The sequence below is a fragment of the Vipera ursinii genome, assembly GCF_947247035.1.
Source record: "Vipera ursinii genome assembly, chromosome: 5".
NCBI classification, from domain to species: domain Eukaryota; kingdom Metazoa; phylum Chordata; class Lepidosauria; order Squamata; family Viperidae; genus Vipera; species Vipera ursinii.
This window is the reverse complement of record NC_139518.1, coordinates 86,361,502-86,382,803: the sequence shown is the minus strand read 5'-3', so window position 1 is coordinate 86,382,803 and position 21,302 is coordinate 86,361,502. Positions and strand designations below refer to the sequence as shown.

The window sequence follows — 21,302 nt, the reverse complement described above, 5'->3', positions numbered from 1 at the left end:
GTCTGACTTCTTATTAAAATTCAAGGATCACCAGACAAAACAAGTTTAAACTCATGAGTTTAATTTTAAAAACCCCTAAAGAAACCGGTCAGAAAAAAAAATCTTGTTCGACCATCTGTTTGAATATGGTTTAAAGAAATAGAAAGTTTTTGGATATAAATGAATTTTAGTTTAAGAGGGATGAACCCCTCAAGTAATATAGTTTTTTTTCCTTTCTTTTTTCCTTTGTGTTTTGTTTTTTGACATGAGAAATATAAAAAGGTTGGAATGGTTTTCCACTTGTTTTTAAACAGTCAGGTTTGGATCAAATACCCAGTGATCTGAATCATTCATGTTATAGGATCCTTTGCCTTGAACTAAAACCAGAATAGACTATGATAGCGTATGTGAATGTAGGTAAATTTGTTGATCTTTATCCACTGGTTTTCTAGTTCAAATTCTATTGGAAAAAATATTTTCCAATTTTGTGAAGGCACATGAACTCTTATTCGAGAGCCAGTTTGGTGTAATGGTTAAGACATCAGATCAGAAGCTGGGGAGACTGAGTTCTAGTCCTGCCTTGGGCTGAAAACCAACTAGATGATCTTGGACTAGTCACTTTCTGCCTCATAAAAAGAGGCAGTGGCAACCCAATTAAAAATCTAGCCAAGAAAACTGCAGGGACTTGTCCAGGCAGTCTCCAAGAATTGGACACAATTGAATGGAATAAAAAAAAATGCCACACTTAGTACATGATTTATAACTTCACTGCTTTATAAACTGGTATTTTTCTAGTGTATATTTTTCTTCATTTAGTATGCAAGTAATTAAAACTTACATATTATTCTGTGTACACGATTAAAATAACCAATCTTTAATACATTTAGGTATGTGTGCAGCTTTGTGTATTACGGTTTAACACTGAATGCTGGTGAATTAGGAGGAAATCTTTATTTAAATGTGGCTCTTTCTGGCCTTGTAGAAGTTCCAGCATTTCCACTCTGCATGTTTTTCATTGAAAAATCTTGGTAAGTTCAATAACTTTGTATTTCTATATTTAGATAGTACAGTATAGAGCAGTGGCTCCCAACCTTTTCTATACCCCGCATCCCTAGAACGTTTCAGATATATTGTTGTACCCCTTAAAAAGTTCAAAATAACGGCAACAAATTATACATATATACTATAATTTTGGAAACCCAAGTTTTCGCACCCCCTGGAATATCGTTTCACACCCCCAGGGGGTGCGAGCAACCCTCGTTGAGAATCCTTGGTATAGAGTAACAGGAACTTTTATTAAAGTAGTTGATAGCAGTCATAATAGACAAGATCTGAGATTTCACGCACAGAGAGATAGATTAAATTATCCCCAAATAAGACCACCCCCCATAATCTGCCCACCTGGTATGGGATGGCCAATCCCCAGGTGTTGTCCATTGTGGGAAAAGGGGAGATAACATCGTCCCATCTCCAGTTCACGCAGCGATGGTCAGCGGCTTCTTTACACCTTCCTCTGAGAGCATAGAAATAAACCAGGCACTGAGCTGACAGTTTAGGGCAGGGGTAGGCAACCTTGCTCTTTTATGACTCATGGACTTCAACTTCCAGAATTCCTGAGCCAGCTGAGCCAACCCCTTGTTCAGAGAGAGAGATAACACAGGAAGCAAATTGTTACATTGTAGTGGGTAGAGGACACAGGGGCAATAAAGGAAGCAAAAGGTTACATTGTAGTGGAAAGAGGAGGCAAAGGCAATAACCCCACAGGCACATCCCCCCTCCCCCTTGGTAGTATGGCAGAACCCAGGGAAAGGTGAGATTTGATTTTGGGTCAGAGGGGAGAGATAGAAATTAAATAGGAATGGGTTCTGACACGTGTTGTTTGGTGACTTGCACACCTGCACCAAAAAGATCTTTGAAGGTGAGAGCAAGCAGCCTGGATTGGGCCTATAAGCTGTTGGCTTCAGAAGTAGAGGAAATGAACTTTGTGCAAAGGGCTAAGTATCTCAGAGTAAAAATTTAGATCACCATTTATTATTTCTCCATGAATTACTCATCTCTTGAAATGTGGAAACAATATTTATTATTTGCCTACATTGTTCTGTTAGTGAATGCCCATTATTCTGCAGTTTAGGTTTTTTTAAAAAAGACTTGTATGGAATAATAAATAAAAATATTTTAAAACGTATCTTTGTGGAAATCCAGTATGAACTTGTACTATTTTTCTGCACTAGGTCGGGAAGACGTAAAAGTACAGCTGCTTTTTTGATATTTGCAGGCCTTGCCTGTGTTTTTACCACGTGTTTGCCAGAAAATAATAGGAGTAAGTATGTTCTTTCTGAAGCAAACCAAATTTTTTCTTGGCACAGAGAATCTTATTGAAAAACAAGTGTTCCTAGTCTGCTAATATATCAAACCACATTTAAATAATTTTAAAAATAAAATAAAAACCAAATCTAGAATAGTTTTTTTCAGATCAATAAGATTATTACTAAATGAAGACTTTATTGCATGCCCAGTTTTAATTTAATTGGGATGGGTGTTATTAATGACACTCAGAGAGGCTGCCACATAGAATCAATGTGAAATAATAGTATTTTTTTATTAGTATTGTATACTGCTAAGTCATGAATAGTTTTTTTTTCTTTAATCATTGGCAATCTTTGAAGTATCCTGCAGCTCATTTGCTTTCTTCTTTTCCAAGGTAGCAGATAATTAGTAAGAACCTCAGGGAAAGTTACTATATTTGCCATGAGCTTCTCTCTCTACCATTACTTGAAATAATCAAGCCATCGCAATATAGTGACCATTGTAGCTTTCCATGAATGGAGTCTGTTGCTGAACGCTTAGAATAGTTCACAGCATAAGAAAGCTCTCTAAACATTAGATCTTAAGTTATAGTGGTAAGCAGTGACTTATACCCAGGGCCTTCCTATTGTGCACCTGATGTATACAGTACATCTTCAAAAGACCCTTCAGCTTAAATATAGCTTGATAACATCGTTTTATCAGTTTATTTCTACCAATGGCTCTAAGGTGATTGCAAGCAAGAAATGGAGACATTCCCCTCCCCTGCCCATTCCTTGTTACAGGAAGCATTGGAGATCTCAAGGCTAATCATTTCTAATGGATGTCGTGTCTTCTCCATGAATTTTTTTCATTGCCTTTTAAAGCCATCTAAATTACTGGGCATCACTACAATTTATAATGAATTCCACAGATTAATTGTGGGCTGTGTGAAAAATTACTTTTTTATTTTGAATTTCTTTCCAGTTATATTCATTCAATGAACTTTGTTTACATTGTTTTGAGAGGAAAAAGCATTTCCATGTCATGTATGATTTTAGCTTTAGCTCTGTTCCCTGTTCAGATGTCATTTTTTCCAAGTTAAAGAGTCTCAAATTTCTAGGCTTTTCTCGTAAGAAAGTTCCTTGAGTGACCTGGCTATTTTGGTAGCCTTCTTCTGCCTGATCTAGGTCTACATAGAAGTCTCTGTGCAGAGGCTTGAATGCAAGTAAAAAATCTTTACAGATTTCCTCTTCAAGACATCTTAAAAAGAATCAGTGTGTTCAGGAGACCAGGAGTGAGCTCTCCCCGTTTCCTTCACTCATATATTAAGACGTACCTCCATAGGGCTATAATAAGATGGTCCATCCTCATTGGCAAGTGACTCCAAGCAAAGATTTTTTAATGTGCGACGTATAGTTGTAAAATGTAAATAATTACTTTCTGCGGACAAAGCATATAAGGGAAACTCAGCTATAGATAAGTATTATCTTGATTTCAAGGGTGATGACCTGGCAAAGTTGGAAAGTTTGAGCAGTGGATTCAAATGGCTAACTCATAAAATGGCTTTTCACAACTTTCTGTTTTAGTGATCTTGCAGTGCAGTAAGATCAGTGCAGGGTAGCATTACCTTTTATTGGTAATAATTGAGAGATGCTTTGAAATAAAGTAGCCAGAACTGCAGTTCTCTGAAGTTGTAATCTATAGCATTGGAGACTTTATCCAGAGGACATGCAGGTCTTTCCCTTGCCCCCAGCCAAGCATACTTATGCCCACCAGCAATGGTGTAATTTAAAATTGCAGTTGTTTTCCCTTTGTGCCAATTGCAGGTTGCCCTGCGCAGTAGGTATACATTTGCCTGAACCTCTGAGGGGTTTATTTCTGAATACAGCTGCCTATTTATTCTACTGTTCTCTATTTGAAGATGGAAATGTTTGTTTAATTGTCCTATGTTCTGTTTAAGGATTTTTCTTCAGTCCCAGAATTTTGGCTTTATATGGGAAATTGACTGTAAGTGCTGCCTTCAACATTGTATACATCTATACTTCAGAGCTGTATCCCACAGTAGTAAGGTAAACAGACATTAACATTGTTATTTTTATATTTATTTCCAAATCATTAAATTCTCACAATATATAATGTATATAAGCCATTTGAAATCACATCAGCAGTTACATATTGCATGCAAACTTTCATACTCCTGAATTAGATATCAGAGCTATCTGTAAAAAGTATCTCCTATAAGAATCTGTTGTCTCCAGAGATGGATGCAGCAGTGCTCTTCAGTGGATATCGCTTGTCTTGTCTCAGAATGATCAAGGTTCCCCTTCTCTTGTGAATGATAGCAAATTTAAGACATGTAGTTATTTCCTTATTAATGCTAAAATGTTGGGGGAGAAATGAGAGAAGAAGCCACTCTAAGATTTAAAGAAAGGACAAAATATATGGTTGGAAGGATATTTTCATTCTACGTGTGCTCTCTAAAATTGCTTTCAGATTTCTTTCTATAAAGCTGTTCAGCTTTACATTCTCTGCTTTTATTTATGTATTTGTATCCTGCCTTTATTATTTTGCAAATAACTCAAGGCAGCAAGGATACTCAAAACACCTTCCTTCTCCTATTTTCCCCACCACAGTCACCCTGTGAGGTGGGTTAGGCTGAGAGAGAGTGACTGGCCCAAGGCCACACAGCTGCCTTTCAAAGCTAAGGCAGGATTAAAACTCACAGTCTCCTGCTTTCCAGCCTGGTTCCTTCACCGCTAGACCTAACTGGATGATTACAAGAAACCTTTTGCTGTTTGTGATCATGAGGGGGCCTTTTAATGGTACCCCTTAATATGGTTTCTGCTATTTATTTAATACAATTTCGTTTGAGATAATATTGAAGGTCATTTTGAAATTAGTCTTTTTGAAAAGATTTTTTTATTGCATAGGACGGGTCTTCAAACTTGGCCCTTTTATGACTTGTGGACTTCAACTCCCAGAATTCCTCAGGAGTTAAAGTGCACAAGTCATAAAAGGGCCAAGATTGAAGACCCCTGAGATAGGACATTGAAGAATGTAAATATGGTAACATATTGCCACCTAGTGGTGTGTTGTAATCCTGTGCATCTCACAGAACAGAGTCACCACATGAGTGTGTTATGTGAAAAGAACGAAACTGTCCAGGCTGCTACATTTTGGAACAGTGTCAGCTTTTGAATGCATTTTGAGGGAAGCTCCATCTAAAGCATGTTACCTTAATCCAGTTGGTAGATGAGTAGTCATCGTGAATGTCCAGTCCAGAAATGGGCACAATTGGTGCATAACATGAAGCTGTGCAAAGTCCCTCCCCCCCAAGCAGGAGCTGCAAATGACTTGGGACCTGGTTAACTGAAGGAATGTCTTTTTCCAGACGTTTCTACCCATCCAGTACGATCCACAGATTGGGTATCCTGCAGATCCCATCAGCCAAGGAATGTCGACTGGGGAGAACTAGAAGATGAGCTTTTTGTGCCGTGGTCTCTGCCTTACGGCACATTCTCCCTTTGAAGATTAGAATGGCCCCAACTCTGTTGGCTTTTTGCAAAGTTTTAAAAATTTGGCTATGTGCCTGGGGCTGGGGCTCAAAATAGGTTAAGAGCCCCGTTACTTGACTTTACTGTTAGCGGATTAATCATAGTGGCTACTATTTCTTTCTTTCTTTTCGTTACAGTTTTTATTAATTTTTTTCCATACATAGAATATTAATTTTTCAACCAACATGCTGTCTGAGTTTACATTCACTAATACATATTTAATTCCTAATCCTTTATTCTTTCCTCTAGCCATCAATAAAATAAGTCCCAAGTTTGGTAATATTCTGTTTCTTCTTTTTCTTTCAGTCTCATAGTCAATCTGTCCATCTCTGTGCATTCTAGTATTTGTTTGATTATTTCTTCATCTGATGATATTCCTTCATTTTTCCAATATTGCGCAAATAAAATTCTTGCCGCTGTTGTGACATGCAAATTCAAATATAGGCTTTGTTTGTTAGTCTTTTCTGGCATTATACCCAATAATGCCGAGGTAGGTAAAATGAGGACCCAGGTTGTTGGGGGCAATTAAGCTGACTTTGTAATAATGCCGATTGGGGTGTGTATGAAAGCCCTAATAAGCAGGCATATACATAGAATGAAGGCTACTGCTAAGCTTGTAAGCCGCCCTGAGTCTTCGGAGAAGGGCGGGATATAAATGGGATTAAAATAAATAAATAAATAAAAAAAGTTCAGGTTTAAAATTTACATGTTCTGCCAACATCTTTTCTAGCCAAGTATCTATCTTTTCCCAATAGTTCTTTACTTTATCACACGTCCACCAAACATGATAATATGTGCCTGACATGTTTTTAAGACAGGTGATGTCAACGCTGCTAACATTGAATGTTATTGCTTGACAAGAGATAAAGAAGTAGCTATTTCATATGTTAAACTTTTAGTTTAAGGTTGGGAGGGGAGATGAGTAGGATTGCACCTTTCAAGGCCATCTCTAACTAAGAAGATAAGACCTTGGCAGCGGAAGGGAAACTGATTCTTTAAATTAATTGGAGAATATGATTAATGACAAAATTAGAAAGTTGGAGAATTGTGTTTTAATATATTATGCAAGGGGCAGAGATTTCAGATTCCAGCTTCCTTCGAGCAAGTATTTGCCGGTGTATTAGGCTAATAAAGGACTTTTAAGGTAAACGATGCCTCAGAGTCACTTGAAAAGCCCATATGTCGGAAACTTGACATCTGGCGTCACACTCTCCCCCAAAGAAGCATTTACTGCCACATGGAGCTTGACAGCCAGAAGGGACATGGTTCTAAAAGATGGGTGGCTGAGCTCACCACTCTGAGGCCCCTGTTCACTTATTAGGACTAACAGGTTCAAATCTCTCCAAATAGACAAGCTAGAATGTCTCAGGCATCTGTATAGAATCTGTAGAGGAAGAGTTCATGTTTCATGATTTCTTTTGGAAATATATGCAATATAAACAATATTTTCCAGTTGGTAAAACTGAATCATATTCAGTTGTGGTGGAAATAATAGGATGGTGACATCAGATCAGGAAATGAGATTGATCCGGTTTAAAAGCTAAATTCAATAAGAACTAGAAACAACTGCAGTTCATTTGCAATGCATTATTTAGCATGAATCGCTATATTGGTCTTGCTTTTTTCTTAAGATAAATACTGACAGTGGTATTTCTTTTATAAAACAGAAATGCTGGATTGGGTGTATGCTCAATGATTTGTAGGTTTGGAGGAATTTTGGCTCCATTTGTTCCTTCCTTGGTAAGTAATGTGGTCTGCAGTGTATCCTGTTTAAGCAAACTTTCGAATCAATTAATGAGCATTGATCATTCATATGCAATAATTCTAACATGATATAGTTAAGCAGAACTTGTGGGCTTATATTTTTTACAAAATATTTGTCATTGTGATATCATATATGACTAATACACTTTTCCCAGCATTTCTTTGGTAAATATACCAAAGTACATTTGAATAAGTCTGGTTGAGATTTAGATGAACATATAAAATGCATAGTCTTCTTATGTTTATGGGAAGTCGACGTGGACGTACTGTGGGCAGAGGGTTAGCCAGTGAACCCTGACAGTAGAGTCAATGTGCCATGGCAGGTGAACATATGTCAAAGAATCCAGGCAACTAAAGTTCAGGACTAAATTGGCACCAGATAAGGGAAGATAACAGCGTTCCGTGCGCCTTTGGCGTCTAGTCATGCCGGCCACATGACCACGGAGACGTCCTCGGACAAACGCTGGCTCTTCAGCTCAGTGGCGTAGCGTGGGTTGTCAGCACCCGGGGCAAGGCAAGTAATTTGCGCCCCCTAACCCGTGGATTTTAGCACTCGAGTTTCTTCCACTAGATTAGTTAAAGAAACCCTTAACCCTTAAGCACATGTATTGTTTGTTATGAAAATACTGATGTAATTAAAGTAAAATGCATCTAATGCGCCCCCCCTCAGATGTTGCACCCTGTGCAGCCGACCCCCCCTGCACCCCCCACGCTACGCCACTGGTCCTAACACACCAAGCAGACAAAGGAGGTCCGATTTACCCCTTCCCCACGAGGTTAGAAAACTCCGCCACATTCCCTAGAGCAGTGTTTCCCAACCTTAGGAACTTGAAGATGCGTGGACTTCAACTCCCAGCTGGGGAATTCTGGGAGTTGAAGTCCACGCATCTTCAAGTTCCTAAGGTTGGGAAACGCTGCCCTAGAGGAAGAAATGTCTGCTTGGGATTCTGCTGCAATTACCGCAGGAGAGCCACCAGCCACGCAAGGCAGGCTCAGGCTGGGGGGGGCGGGGGCGGGGCGGAACGGAAGCCTTGCCCTATATTCCACAATTAGAACAAGGCGCATTCCGCCAGGCCGCCCCTCCCCCTCCCCGGTTCCCTTCGGAGATCTCTTTTTTTCTCTCTCTCTTGCGCGCGCCCGCGCGCAGCGAAAACCAGCTCAAGGAAGATTTAAGTTTGCCTTCGGGAGACGCAATTCCGAGCAGAAGATACACCCAGGAGCGACGCCCTTTTCAGCCTTCTCGCCGTCTGCGGGCCTCATTCTTTATTATTACCAGGGGTCTTCAAGCTTGGCCCTTTTATGACTTGTGGACTTCAGCTCCCAGGAGACTTGTGGACTTCAGCTCCTCTCAGCCTGGCTGAGGAATTCTGGGAGCTGAAGTCCACAAGTCATAAAAGGGCCAAGTTTGAAGACCCCTGTTTATTACAAACGGCGAGCAGCGCTGGACACTCCGCCAAACAGTTCCGAGGGCTGGTAAACGACGAGGTGTGCTGCAGCCCCCCGCCGCGAGTCTACTGCAAGCCACAATCGAGACCACGTGTCTCTCGGGACAAAGGGGCGGGGTGTAATTATTCCTGTTATTAACACAATGTAGTATTAGCGTGGTTTCGTTATTGTTTGGAAGAGGGGGAAGAGAACAAAACGGCTGTTACAGATACGATTGCACGCTGGGCAGCGCGCGTGCTTTTAGTGTTAATATGGTGTTGCTGTCACGCCAAGCCAACTCTGTGCAGCCCTTGGGGCTCCCTGAGCAGCTCAGTGTGAGCGCGCCCCCCCAGATGTTGCGCCCGGTGCGGCCGGCCCCCCCTGCACCCCCCACGCTACGCCACTGCTTCAGCTTTGAAACGGAGATGAGCACCAGCCCCTAGAGTCGGAAACGACTAGCACACATGTGCGGGGGAACCTTTACCTTTACCTTTAAGGGACAATAGACTCCAGGAAGGGTTAGACTTGGACTGTTTGTGGGAACATAACAACTCTAAGCTGATGATCTGCTTAATTTCACCCCAAAGTTCAGAGGTCTTCAAACTTGGCCCTTTTATGACTTGTGGACTTCAACTCCCAGAATTCCTCAGCCAGTGTGCCTGGCTGAGGAATTCTGGGAGTTGAAGTCATAAAAGGGCCAAGTTTGAAGACCCCTGCCTAAGTTCTTCCTTCTCTTCTCTTCCAATACTGTGTTTCCCCGAAAATAAGACCCACCCAGAAAATAAGCCCTAGCTTAATTTTTTTTGGGTGGGCCTAATGTAAGCCCTACCCCAAAAATAAGCCTGGGGAGTAGGTGTGGCCAGCACAAGAAGTAGTGAGTGCGTGGGGGTCAATGGTGTTTGGAAGCAGCCGCAGCCCACTGGCCCCTTAGCTCAGTGCAGGTAAGTCCGAGTGTGGAGTCAAAGGCGGGGGGGGGGGGAGGCAGGTGATCCAGACATGCTGTGTGGCTGCCTGGCTCATGAGAGGCTCGTGGGAGGCTCATGTGGCAGCACCAGCAGCAGGTGGAGATAGAGGCATGGGGGGAGGAAGGCACAGCTGCAGGCGAGACAGAGTGGACGGCGCATTGGGATCACCTGCCTCCACCAGGGTCTCTGCGTCCACCACTGCGTGAGCCAGGTGACCATACAACACATCCAGATCACCTGCCTCTTCCCTGCCCCCCCGCTTCCACCTTGCCTCTGCCTCTGCCTGGCTCCACCATGCACTTTTTGCCCAGAGGGAGACTGGAAGCTTTGTCTGCTTGCAAATGGGGCACTTGGAAATGGAGCAATTCATTCCATTTCCAAGCACCCCATTTGCAAGCAGACAAAGCTTCCAGTCTCCATCATTTCTCCATTCAGGCGAAAAGTGTTCGGGCACCTATTGGGCACTTGGAAATGGAGTGAATTGCTCCATTTCTAAGCACCCAATAAGTGCCCAAACATACAATTCGTGGAGACTGGAAGCTTCATCTGCTTGCAAAAGGAAAGAGTGTGGCAGGCAGAGAGAGGCGGGAGGGGAAGCTTGCACCGCTTGGTCCTTTGGCTTCTCCCCTCATCCGTGCCGCTCTCCTCCTCGCCTAAAGATGCGCTCTGCCAGCACTGTCCTTGCCTCCTGAGCATCTGCCCTGGGAAGCCCTGTAAGCTGTTGTGGCCGCGGGCAAGCAGACAGTGGGAGGGAGTGGGTAGGTGGCTGCAAATTCAGCCATACCTGAAAATAAGCCTTAATGGGTCTTTTGGTCCAAAAATATATAGGACACAGTCTTATTTTCGGGGAAACACAGGTTATTTGCATATGATATATAGGGAGGGGAATTATTCTAAGTTAAGAAAAATCCTCAGAATATGAATAGGAAGGAAATTGATATATAGTTTAAATCACTTTGAATTCTGACAACAACAACAACAACAACAACAATAAAAAAAGTTGGAAGGGATCTTGGAGGTCATCTAGTCCAACCCCCTGCTCAGACAGGAAACCCTATACCATTTCAGACAAATGGCTATCCAGTCTCTTCTTAAAAACTTCCAGTGTTGGAGCATTCACAGCTTCTGGAGACAGGTTGTTCCACTGGTTAATTGTTCTAACTGTCAGGAAGTTTCTCCTTAGTTCTAGGTTGCTTCTCTCCTTGATTAGTTTCCATCTGTTGTTTCTTGTCCTGCTTTCAGGTGCTTTGGAGAATAGCTTGACTCCTTCTTTGTGGTAGCCCCTGAGATATTGGAACACTGCTATCATGTCACCCCTCGCTCTTCTCTTCATTAAATTAGACTAAATTGTTTTTTTATTGTCCCTTTGACTCTTTTTTTAGGACTGTTTTCTGTACTTCACAAAACACTTTCTATCTGTGTGCTAAACATGCATTAGAAAATGGGGTTATATTATTCATTCATCTTATTTATATATCACTGCAATTCAATGAAGGCTTTTAAAGTAACTTATCTACCTATTTAAATTGTTCCATAACAAATAATTTAATCCATTCCTTCTAGAAATCTCTTGGTCCATCTGTACCATTTGGAGTCTTTGGAATCAGTGGATTATCAGCTGGTTTTTTGACTCTTCTACTTCCAGAAACTCTGAACAAACCAATTGCAGAAACTATTGAAGATTTGCAGATGCCTGTCTATCAAATACTTAAAAACAAAAAGGCAGAGTAAACACAATTATTTATCTGTGTCTTCTGTGCTACTGGAAATCTGTCTCACTTATTTTTTATTAAATTGTCAAAATGAACACTTAAAAAAAACATGTATAGGAAAGGAAATGCCAATCAGAAGACTGGCTTCTCTGCGTTTTCACCTTGCTTACTTTTCTTTTAACTACAACAGATGATTCAGTAACCGACTCCATGAACAGATCAGGGTTTCCCAATTTCCATTCACTCTTCTAGTTATTTGGAAGATTCTTACAATAGAAAAATGACTAATAAAATCTTTTGCAAATGTTAAGTATCTTAATTTAGTCTGTTGAACAGAATTATAAATTTCAGCAAGTTCATTAGTTTTAAAAGAATGGTATTAACTTATGGCATTGGAGAACTACCGATATTTACGGTAATATAAACCCAGTGAAAAAATGATACTTTATTAATAATTGTTATTTATGAATAGTCTTATAGTCTTGGTGCTAATAGCTAGTAATTTTAGATCTGAATTGTTGCATTGTGCCTTCTATGAGACTATTAAGAATTTTTGGATTCTAGATATTAGGACTGTCCAATTTTGAAGTTCAGATAATAATGTCAAAATTACCACATGTAACTTGAAGAATTATATTTTTCCTTCCTTATCCCATACCCATTAATGTTGTTTTTTGTAACTTGCGTCTGAATGTGAACTTGTAAGGAGAAATAGTTTTTTTAAAAAAATTCTGTAGCCTATTAAATTGGTACTTTGTTAATTCTTATTATATAACAACTATCCTAATTGATTTTTTCATCTGTTAACAGGTAAATCAATTAGAAGAAAAGTTTTAGTATTGCAAAAAATATCTTGGTTGAAAATTTCAGTTGTTGAAGTATGCTGCCATCAAGATTATCACGTTGCGACATTCAAACCTATTTTCCAATTTCCAGAATGATCAATGTCTCATGTAAACATGACTTGTGAAGATGTGGAGAGGGAGAGATAAAAAATTAATGAGGAAATTTAAGGGCCTAAACCAATTTTTCAAATGCTGTATACTGAATGTTTTAAAACATTCATAATTACTTGTGATTTCATTTAGTAAACTGATAGGATAATTATTCTTTAAAAGTATAAATTATTGGGGATTTGATTACAATTCTAAATAAGCAGTCAGAAAATTGACCGTTAATTGTGTGATATTTTGGGCTCAGCATATTGGAATTAATATTACATTGATGCTTATAGTATCTTTAAATTGGTAGATTATTCAGACCTGGAATATGCCATTTTGCTTTGTCTCTTAATTTTTACAGAATCTTGTTGCCAATATTTTTATATTAATGATTTTGGTCTACCATATTTATAAACGCCAAAGAACGGGTGACTTGTTAGCATTTTAACAATTGATGCAATATACACAGTATGTAATATGAAATATAAATTAAAGAGATTGTATCTTCTTCTTGCTGTAAGAAACAGGTAAGTAGTCAGATTGTAGGATTTATGTTTAGCAGGTTTCATTTTTATATACCCAAAAACAAAACAGGCATTGAATCTAAAAATCTGCCAGATATGAAAAACTCTGTTCTGAAATCCTCTATCATGAAAGAAAATCATCACTGCTCCCCAAAATTATTTGTCCATGAACCTTCAAACACTCCTGCAGAAACAGAAGTGTAAGAAATGGCTGCTACAGAACTGATCACAATCAAATGCTATAATGGCTCCTGCACACTATGAGCACCTGAGGCCTTACATACACCTTGATTTGTAGTTCCTTGAATGTAACACTTGGCAACTCAGTTTCTTGTCATTGTCTGTTTTTCATTTGTAAGAAAAAACATGGAAGTTAAAATGGATTTTTGACAATCTGTTATCTCCAGGCCATAGTCAACTGTTTTGAGGACTCAGACAAACTTCATTCAGATCATATTTACCTCTGGCCAAAACTCATGTGGCAGTTACAGGTCGTGATTTAAAATTTACAGTAGATTTAAAAGGAAACAATAGGCTGAAGTTCAGCCTATTTAGCTTAAATAACTATATTTTCAGTGCTCTCTAATAAAATGGTTTAGAGTAGACTGTCTTCATTCCATTTTTATAACTTGGAGGTAAAATATACTTGATGGAATTATTCTAGATGTCAGTGTGTGCCCTTCTAAACATAAACATAAATGATTAGCTTTTATATCTGATATTGCTCATGATGGAGAACTTTATAAATTATATTTTTATAATGAAATGCAATATAAAATATTAAGAATATTGTTCCTGTGGAAGCAGAGGTGAATTGTGAAGGTAGTTTTTTCCTATTGCAAAAAGACATTATACATTCTGCCCTTTTATTTCAATTATGTAGAAAATGGCTAATAAAATATTTTCATACTATCATGCTAAGATTTTGTATTTTTGGAGTAAAAGTAGTCTGTAGTGCTTTTTGTGTTTGCGCAGCAAAATCATTTAAGCCTATTAGTGATAAGGACAGGCAGGGCAAACACACCTTGCGTACTATAGCTGACAGAAACAGAAGCCACTAATAGTTAATAATGAGAAATTGGGGAGCGGATTTACTCTGCAGGATGAAAAATGTGGTTCACTAATTTGAAAACCAAACAAAAACCCTATTAAAAGAATCAGTTGAATCCAATTTGTCCCTCTGTTTATATGAAATATAAATATAAAAGGGACACAGTGGCTCAGTGGGTTAGGACGTTGAGCTTGTCGATCAGAAGGTTGGCAGTTTGGCGGGTCGAATCCCGAGTGCCGCGTAGCAGAGTGAGCGCCTGTTACTCGTCCCAGCTTCTGCCAACCTAGCAGTTCGAAAGCACGTAAAAATGCAAGTAGGAAAATAGGGACCACTACGGTGGGAAAGTAACAGCGTTCCGTGCGCCTTTGGCCTCTAGTCATGCCGGCCACATGACCACGGAGACGTCCTCAGACAAACACTGGCTCTTCGGCTTTGAAATGGAGATGAGCACCGGCCCCTAGAGTCGGAAATGACTAGCACGCATGTGCGGGGGAACCTTTACCTTATATGAAATAAGACTCTTTGATTTCAGCTGTGCTGTTTTATTGACTCACTGATACGACAGTCCTCAGCTGAAACAGACAAGCTTGCCAATAATGCTCAGGGTTTAAGAATCTCTGTCTTGCCTCAGATTTACAATGATTTTCCAGGCAAATTGTAATCATAATTGGAAATGCGAGGATCATAACCATAGGAGGCGGGCTGTTTCTAAGATTATCAGCAGTTGAACCAAAGTGACGTCCAGTGGTTGAAGCATTGAATCAGATAATCCTTCTTATAGTCACAATTTAGCCCAAAATTTCTATTGCTCAGCGAGACAGTTTGTTAACTGAGTTTTGCCCCATTTTATGAACTTTTGTTCCACAGTTGTGATATAAATCACTGCTGATGCTAAATTAGTAAATGGCTGTTAAGTGAACCTGGCTTCCCCATTGACTTTTTTCAGAAGGTTGCAAAAGGTGATCACATGATCCCACGACACTGTAATCAATATGTGCCAGTTGCCAAGTGTCTGAATTTTGATCACATGATTACAGGGATGCTGCAACAGTTGTAAGTGTGAAAACCATCATAAGTCACTTTTTTCAGTGTTGTAACTTCAAACAGTCAGTAAACAAATGGTTGTAAGTCAATGATTACCAGTATGTAGCACCAAAGAGAGCAGAGGTAAGCTGTGTCACAGCTGTATCAGGGATTGGCCCAGCCTCTCTGGCATGGCTTCTTCCAGCCCAACCAAACCATCAAGGTATAAAGCTATTCAAAAAGAAAAAGCAGCTCCCTCTCAAGCAAATTGTTAGGCTCTGATTTAGAGGCATCATTTTAAAGACACAATGCAGAAGTCGCAGGAGTCAGTTGTGACCCATCTTGTGAGATGAGTCTTGCCTAGCTCTTGGGGCAAGAATTCTTTTTTTTTTTTTATTAAATTTATTATTTAAAAACATTGGACACAGTACCAGCGAGCTGACAAACCTTTTTGTCTACAATGTTTAAATATATATATATACATGTATATATGTACATCAAAAATACACTTAAATACACTTAGATTACAAATCGGTGAAATACCACACTATTTAAAACAGTGAGCTAGTCTGTAAAACCTAATAGAGACCTTTCTTTTTATCCATCCAAAGATACAATTTGTTCCAAATTCTATAATAGTCTGATTGATCTTTATTCTTTAATTCCAAAGTTAATTTGTCCATTTCAGCGCAATCCCAAATTTTCCTAATAACCTCTTTTTGTCCTGGGATCTCATTCTTTTTCCATTTTTGCGCAAATGATATTCTAGCTGCTGTGATAATATGGATCGTTAAGTATAGCACATCTTTAGGATATTTCTCTTTCGTGATTCCCAACAAGAAAAGTTCTGGACTAAACTCCAGATCTTGTTTCAAAATTTCTTTCAGCCAAATCCAAATCATTCTCCAAAATTTTTGTGTTCTACTGCAAGACCACCACGTGTGGAAGTATGTGCCTATCTCTTCAGAACACTTCCAACATTTGGGAGATGCTGTTGTGTACATTTTTGCTAAGCGGGCTGGGGGAAGATGCCATCGGTAAAACATTTTAAATAAATTTTCTTTATACGATGAGGCCAGTGTTATCCTTTTATTCCTATCCCAAATTGTTTGCCAAGTATCTAGGTCGATGTTATGTCCTAAATTGTTAGCCCAGGTCAACATGGGGTCTTTCACTTGCTCTTCAAACAGCTTATATCCCAAAAGTAATTTATAAAAATTCCTTATTTGTTTAGGGTCCGGTCCCAATAATATTTTGTCCAATGCTGTTTCAGAGGTATATATCCCCCATTCATTTTTATCCTTCCTAAATCTCGATTGGATTTGTAAGTAGGCCCACCAATCGAGTTTTATACCTTGTAATTCTAGTTCATTCCTAAGTTTCAATTCCCCCTCCTCATTCAGAATATCCTTGTATGAGATTATGTTACCCAAATCAAACAGATTTGGGTAAACTATCGCTTCAAGGGTGGATAGCCAGACCGGTATTTTAGTGTAATTGTGAGATCTAATTTTTTTCCAAGTATTGAGTAGCGCTTGCCTGATCCGGTGTCTTTGAAAATGCGAGAAAAGACCTTGTTTCTCCGTCCATAGGAAAGCATGCCAGCCATATTGCAAATCGTGACCCTCTAAAGTTAATAGTCTTCTATTTCTCAAGATTACCCATTCTCTAATCCAGCTCAGGGCCGCGGCGTGGTAATATAATTCCCAGTCTGGCAATCCAAAACCCCCATTTTCCTTCGTGTCTTGTAAATATTTCAATTTAATTCTTGGTTTTTTCCCCTGCCAAATAAAATTTAGTGATAATTTATCCAAATTTCGAAAAAATTTAGAGTCGAGTTGAATTGGGATATTCTGAAACAGAAACAGGATTTTAGGCAGAATATTCATCTTAATGACAGCGATTCTTCCCAATAATGAGAGTTTTAGGTTTCCCCATCTTTCCAGGTCACCTTTTATTTGGTTCACTACATTATCATAATTATCCTTTTTGAGTGAAGTGCATCTAGCCGTAATGTTAATCCCTAGATATTTTATTTTCTTGACTATTTCTATATCCGTGATTTCGGCCAGATTACCTTTTTGTTTATTGGTCATATTTTTAACAATCATCTTGGTCTTATTTCTATTTATTCGCAGTCCGGCAACCTCACCATATTTAGATAATTCTTCCAATAGCTTTGGTCCCGTCTGACATGGATCCTCCATAATAAAAACTAGATCGTCCGCGAAAGCTTGCAATTTAAAGGTTTCCTTTTTAATGGTTAATCCTTTTATCTTTGGGTCGTTTCTTATAGTTCTCGTTAATACTTCAAGAGTCAATATAAACAGCAACGGTGATAAGGGGCAGCCTTGCCGTGTTCCTTTTTGAATTTGAAACTTGCTAGATGCTTCCCCATTAAAAATTATTTTTGCTTCCTGATTGTCATAAATTGCCCTAATTATATTTATAAATTTTTCTCCCATATTCATAAAGCTAAGCTGTTGGCACAAAAAAGACCATTTAACATTGTCAAATGCCTTTTGGGCGTCTAAGAAAAGTAATGCCATCTGTTGTTCGCTATGTAATTCATAGTACTCCAATGTATCTAATATTATTCTAATGTTGTGCTTAGTGTGTCTCTTAGCGAGAAAACCATTTTGATCTGCGTGTATGAAATCATTCAGAAATCGTTTCAATCGTTCCGCTATAATTGATGTAAATATCTTGTAGTCCGAGTTAAGAAGTGATATGGGTCTGTAATTTTGGATTAATGTATGGTCTGTGTTATCTTTCGGAATAAGGGTTATGTTTGCCTCTAGCCAAGATTTAGGCGTCCTTGCGCCTTCTAATACTGCGTTAAATACCTCCACTAGGGGTTGAGCTAGTATATTTTGTAATTCTTTATAAATCTCTGATGGAAGACCGTCGGGTCCCGATGCTTTATTATTCTTTTGTGCATTAATAGCTTTTATCACCTCAGATAGTCGAATTTCCTCGTTTAACATATTTCTGGTATCTTCTGTGACCTTAGGTAGTTTGGCTCTTTGAAAATATTCCTCCATTTTCTCCACACTTGCCTGGCTATCTTCTTTATATAAACGTTCATAAAATTCCTGGGCTATAATTTTTTTTTTTCCTCCTGGTGGAATATTCTCCCTTCCTCATCTCGTAGTTCGTGAATCCAGTTTTTCCCCTTTTGTTTTCCCAATTTGTATGCGAGCCACCGGCCCGGTTTATTTGCATTTTCAAAAAAATTTTGTTTCGTGTTTCTCAATTGTTGTGCCAATTTCTCTTTGTCTAGGATGTTAAGTTTGTGTTTAATCAGATCCATAGATTGCTTGATATTCTCTTTTTGTGGATCTTGTTGGAGTGTAACTTCTAAGCTCTTATATTCCTCTTCTAATCTTTCCCGTTGTTGTCTTTTCCCCTTATTTTTATATACCATATATGCCCTCGCTACCCCTCTCATCATTGCCTTAGCTGTATCCCAATTGTTTTGTACTGAGGTGTCTATAGCTTTATTTTCCTTAAAGAAAAAACTTAGTTCTCTCTCCATCTTAGATTTGAATTCGTCTTCTTTTAAAATTGCTCTTTGAAGCGTCCATCTAGGTATTTTTTTGGAACCTTTCCAGATAAGTTTAATAGGATTGTGATCTGCCCAAGTACCTGTCGCTATATGTACCTCGTCTATTTCTGAACTAATTTCTTTCGTCATCCATACCATGTCTATTCTAGACCATGAGTTATGTCGGTTGGAGTAATATGTATATTGTCTAGCCTTACGATTTCTTTCCCTCCAGACATCTTGGATATTTAGTTCCTCGGCCAAGTTAAGAAAAGATCTCGGTAGAGTTCTTCTCTTCTTTTTCCTAAGCGTCTTTCCCATATAATCCAAATTTATATCTAGGATAGCATTAAAATCTCCTATTAAACAAATCTCCTCATAATCAATGCTACATATCTTATTGTGAAGTGTTTTGAAAAATTGTTCTTGGTTATGGTTTGGGGCATATATCTCTACCATCATGACCTTCCTGTGATTTATTATAACCTCGACTATCAGTATTCTACCCTCTTTATCGTTATAAATTTGTTTTGCAGTCAATTTTGGGTTTACATATAGTGCCACTCCTCTCTTTTTCTTGTGTCGGTCTAAGGAAACGAATAGGTTCCCTATTCTTGGTTGTACTAACAAATATTTTTGTTGTTCCTTTATATGGACTTCTTGTATTGCCACGATATCCAATTGTTGGTGAATAAGCCTATTAAAAAATTTCCGCCTTTTCACTGGCGAATTCAATCCATTAATATTCACAGACATAATACTACACTCACCTCCCTTCATCTTACTTATTTCTGGTTTTTGTGGATCTCGTGATTCGGGGCTCTCTCTCTTCCTTGTCTCTAGTTCCATGTTTCTCTGTTAACTCACCGGATTTGTTCCTTCTATCCTCTGTAGCTAAGATCTTCCCATCCATTGCCACACGTATTGTATCTCTTTCTTTTACCTCCCTTCCATCTTGATCTTCTAAATCTACTTCCTCTTGGCTATGGAAGTGGCGTTTGTAAAAATCTTCTGCCTTCTCTATCGTGTCCAGTCTATGCCTTCTATCCTGCCACGTAACTAGAATACCCTCTGGAGTTAGCCATCTAAAGTTTACATTTTCTCTTATTAGTTTGGATGTTAAGAATTGATAGCCGCGTCTCAGATCCCTCATCCTTTTAGGTATCTGTTTAAGGATGGTGATTGGTTGGCCCCGAAATTCTAATGGTTCCTCTCTAGATCTATGCAGAAGCTCATCCCGAATTGATTTTTTAACTAACCTTACATGTACTTCTTTTGGGAGGTTGTGCCTTCTCGCATAATTAGTTTGGACCCTGTATGTTTCATCAATTTCCGCCAGCATTTCCTCCTTCCCTACACCGAGTGCCTTTGCCATCAGTTCTGCCATCATGACCAACAGATCTTCCCCTCTTTTTTCTTGAACGTTCTGGAAGCGTAGATAATGAGCAGCCTTTTCTGCTTCCAAAAAAATGACTGTTGTTTCTAATTCCTTATTAGCCTGAAGGAGTGTTTCATTTAAATCATCTACTCTCTTTTCCTCTTTTTCCATTCTAGCTTCCATATCTTGAAGTCTTTGTTCATTTTTGACTAATTGCTGTTGAATCCCTTCAAATTTATCATCTATCGCTTGGATTTTCCCCTTTAATTCACCAGTGTCGTTTCTTATTTGGCCTATTTCTCTCTTCATCTCCTCGTGGTTTTTGGCCATTGCCTCGTGTAGGTTTTGCAAAAGGGCATGTAAATCTTTAAAGGAATTCGAGTTAGATCTTTCCCTTTGCAGCATATCCTCTATAGATTTCTGATTGGAGGGACTTGAGGCCATCCCCTGTCCCTGTGCTGCTGCCTTTTTGCCAGCGCTAGGCTTAGTTGCTCCCGAGATACTTGTCATGTTTCCCCAATTATAACAGCGTTTTATCAATGTATAATACCCTGAGTCTTATATAAACCTTTTAACTCTATGACAAAAGATATATAAAACAGTTACCACCAGATACTTATTACCAACTAAGCAATTTATATAATAGAATTCTATAGTATGAATATATTCAAAGTCACGTTCTTCTTCTTTTTTTTTTTTCCCCCGTTTCCGGCGCAGAAATTGGCACCTTTTCCGTCTTCCTCTGCTGTCAAAGACCAGTAGGTGTCCCACTAAACAAACCTCCAGTTACTAAATTGCTATATCAAATGGCCGCCCTTGACAAGTAGAGTAGAATTTCAAAAGTTTCAAAAGTTCACAAATTCAAAATTTACCAGGATAGACCAGACTAGACCAAGCTGGTCGCTTTCCACGCCCGACAATCCAGAGTTCCAAAGCTCAGACTTTGACCTGTTGTAGCTTTTCTCCAGCTAGAATACAGTCATATAGTCTTCGGCTTTCTGTCCCTTGCTGTTTTTGCCAAACGCCTCCCTCAAGACTTCTATCGCCGCTTATTCCCTCTCCGTGAGGCTCCCACTTCAAACCAGTACCTCTTTCACAAGCGCTTCCTATTTAATATTCGGATACACTCTCCGTCAGCTCCGCTCTACCGTTG

General features: G+C 39.1%; 1 protein-coding gene across 3 annotated transcripts in view; it reads left to right on the top strand.

The window, feature by feature from the left end:
• The window catches only part of LOC310641038 (solute carrier family 22 member 15-like), a 41,217-nt gene extending 25,615 nt beyond the window's left edge, over positions 1–15,602 (top strand). For 2 of the 3 annotated variants that reach the window (XM_083363687.1, XM_083363685.1), the window contains 6 exons: positions 867–1,007; positions 2,211–2,299; positions 4,226–4,334; positions 7,487–7,559; positions 11,537–11,695; positions 12,496–15,602. In XM_083363687.1, the coding sequence (XP_083219813.1) occupies positions 867–1,007; positions 2,211–2,299; positions 4,226–4,334; positions 7,487–7,559; positions 11,537–11,695; positions 12,496–12,522 (598 nt within the window). In that variant the 3' untranslated portion in view covers positions 12,523–15,602. Of the gene's footprint in view, positions 1–866; positions 1,008–2,210; positions 2,300–4,225; positions 4,335–7,486; positions 7,560–11,536; positions 11,701–12,495 lie in introns of all 3 variants that reach the window. The other variant, XM_083363686.1, reaches the window with a different exon arrangement.
• Positions 15,603–21,302: the final 5,700 nt, after the last annotated feature.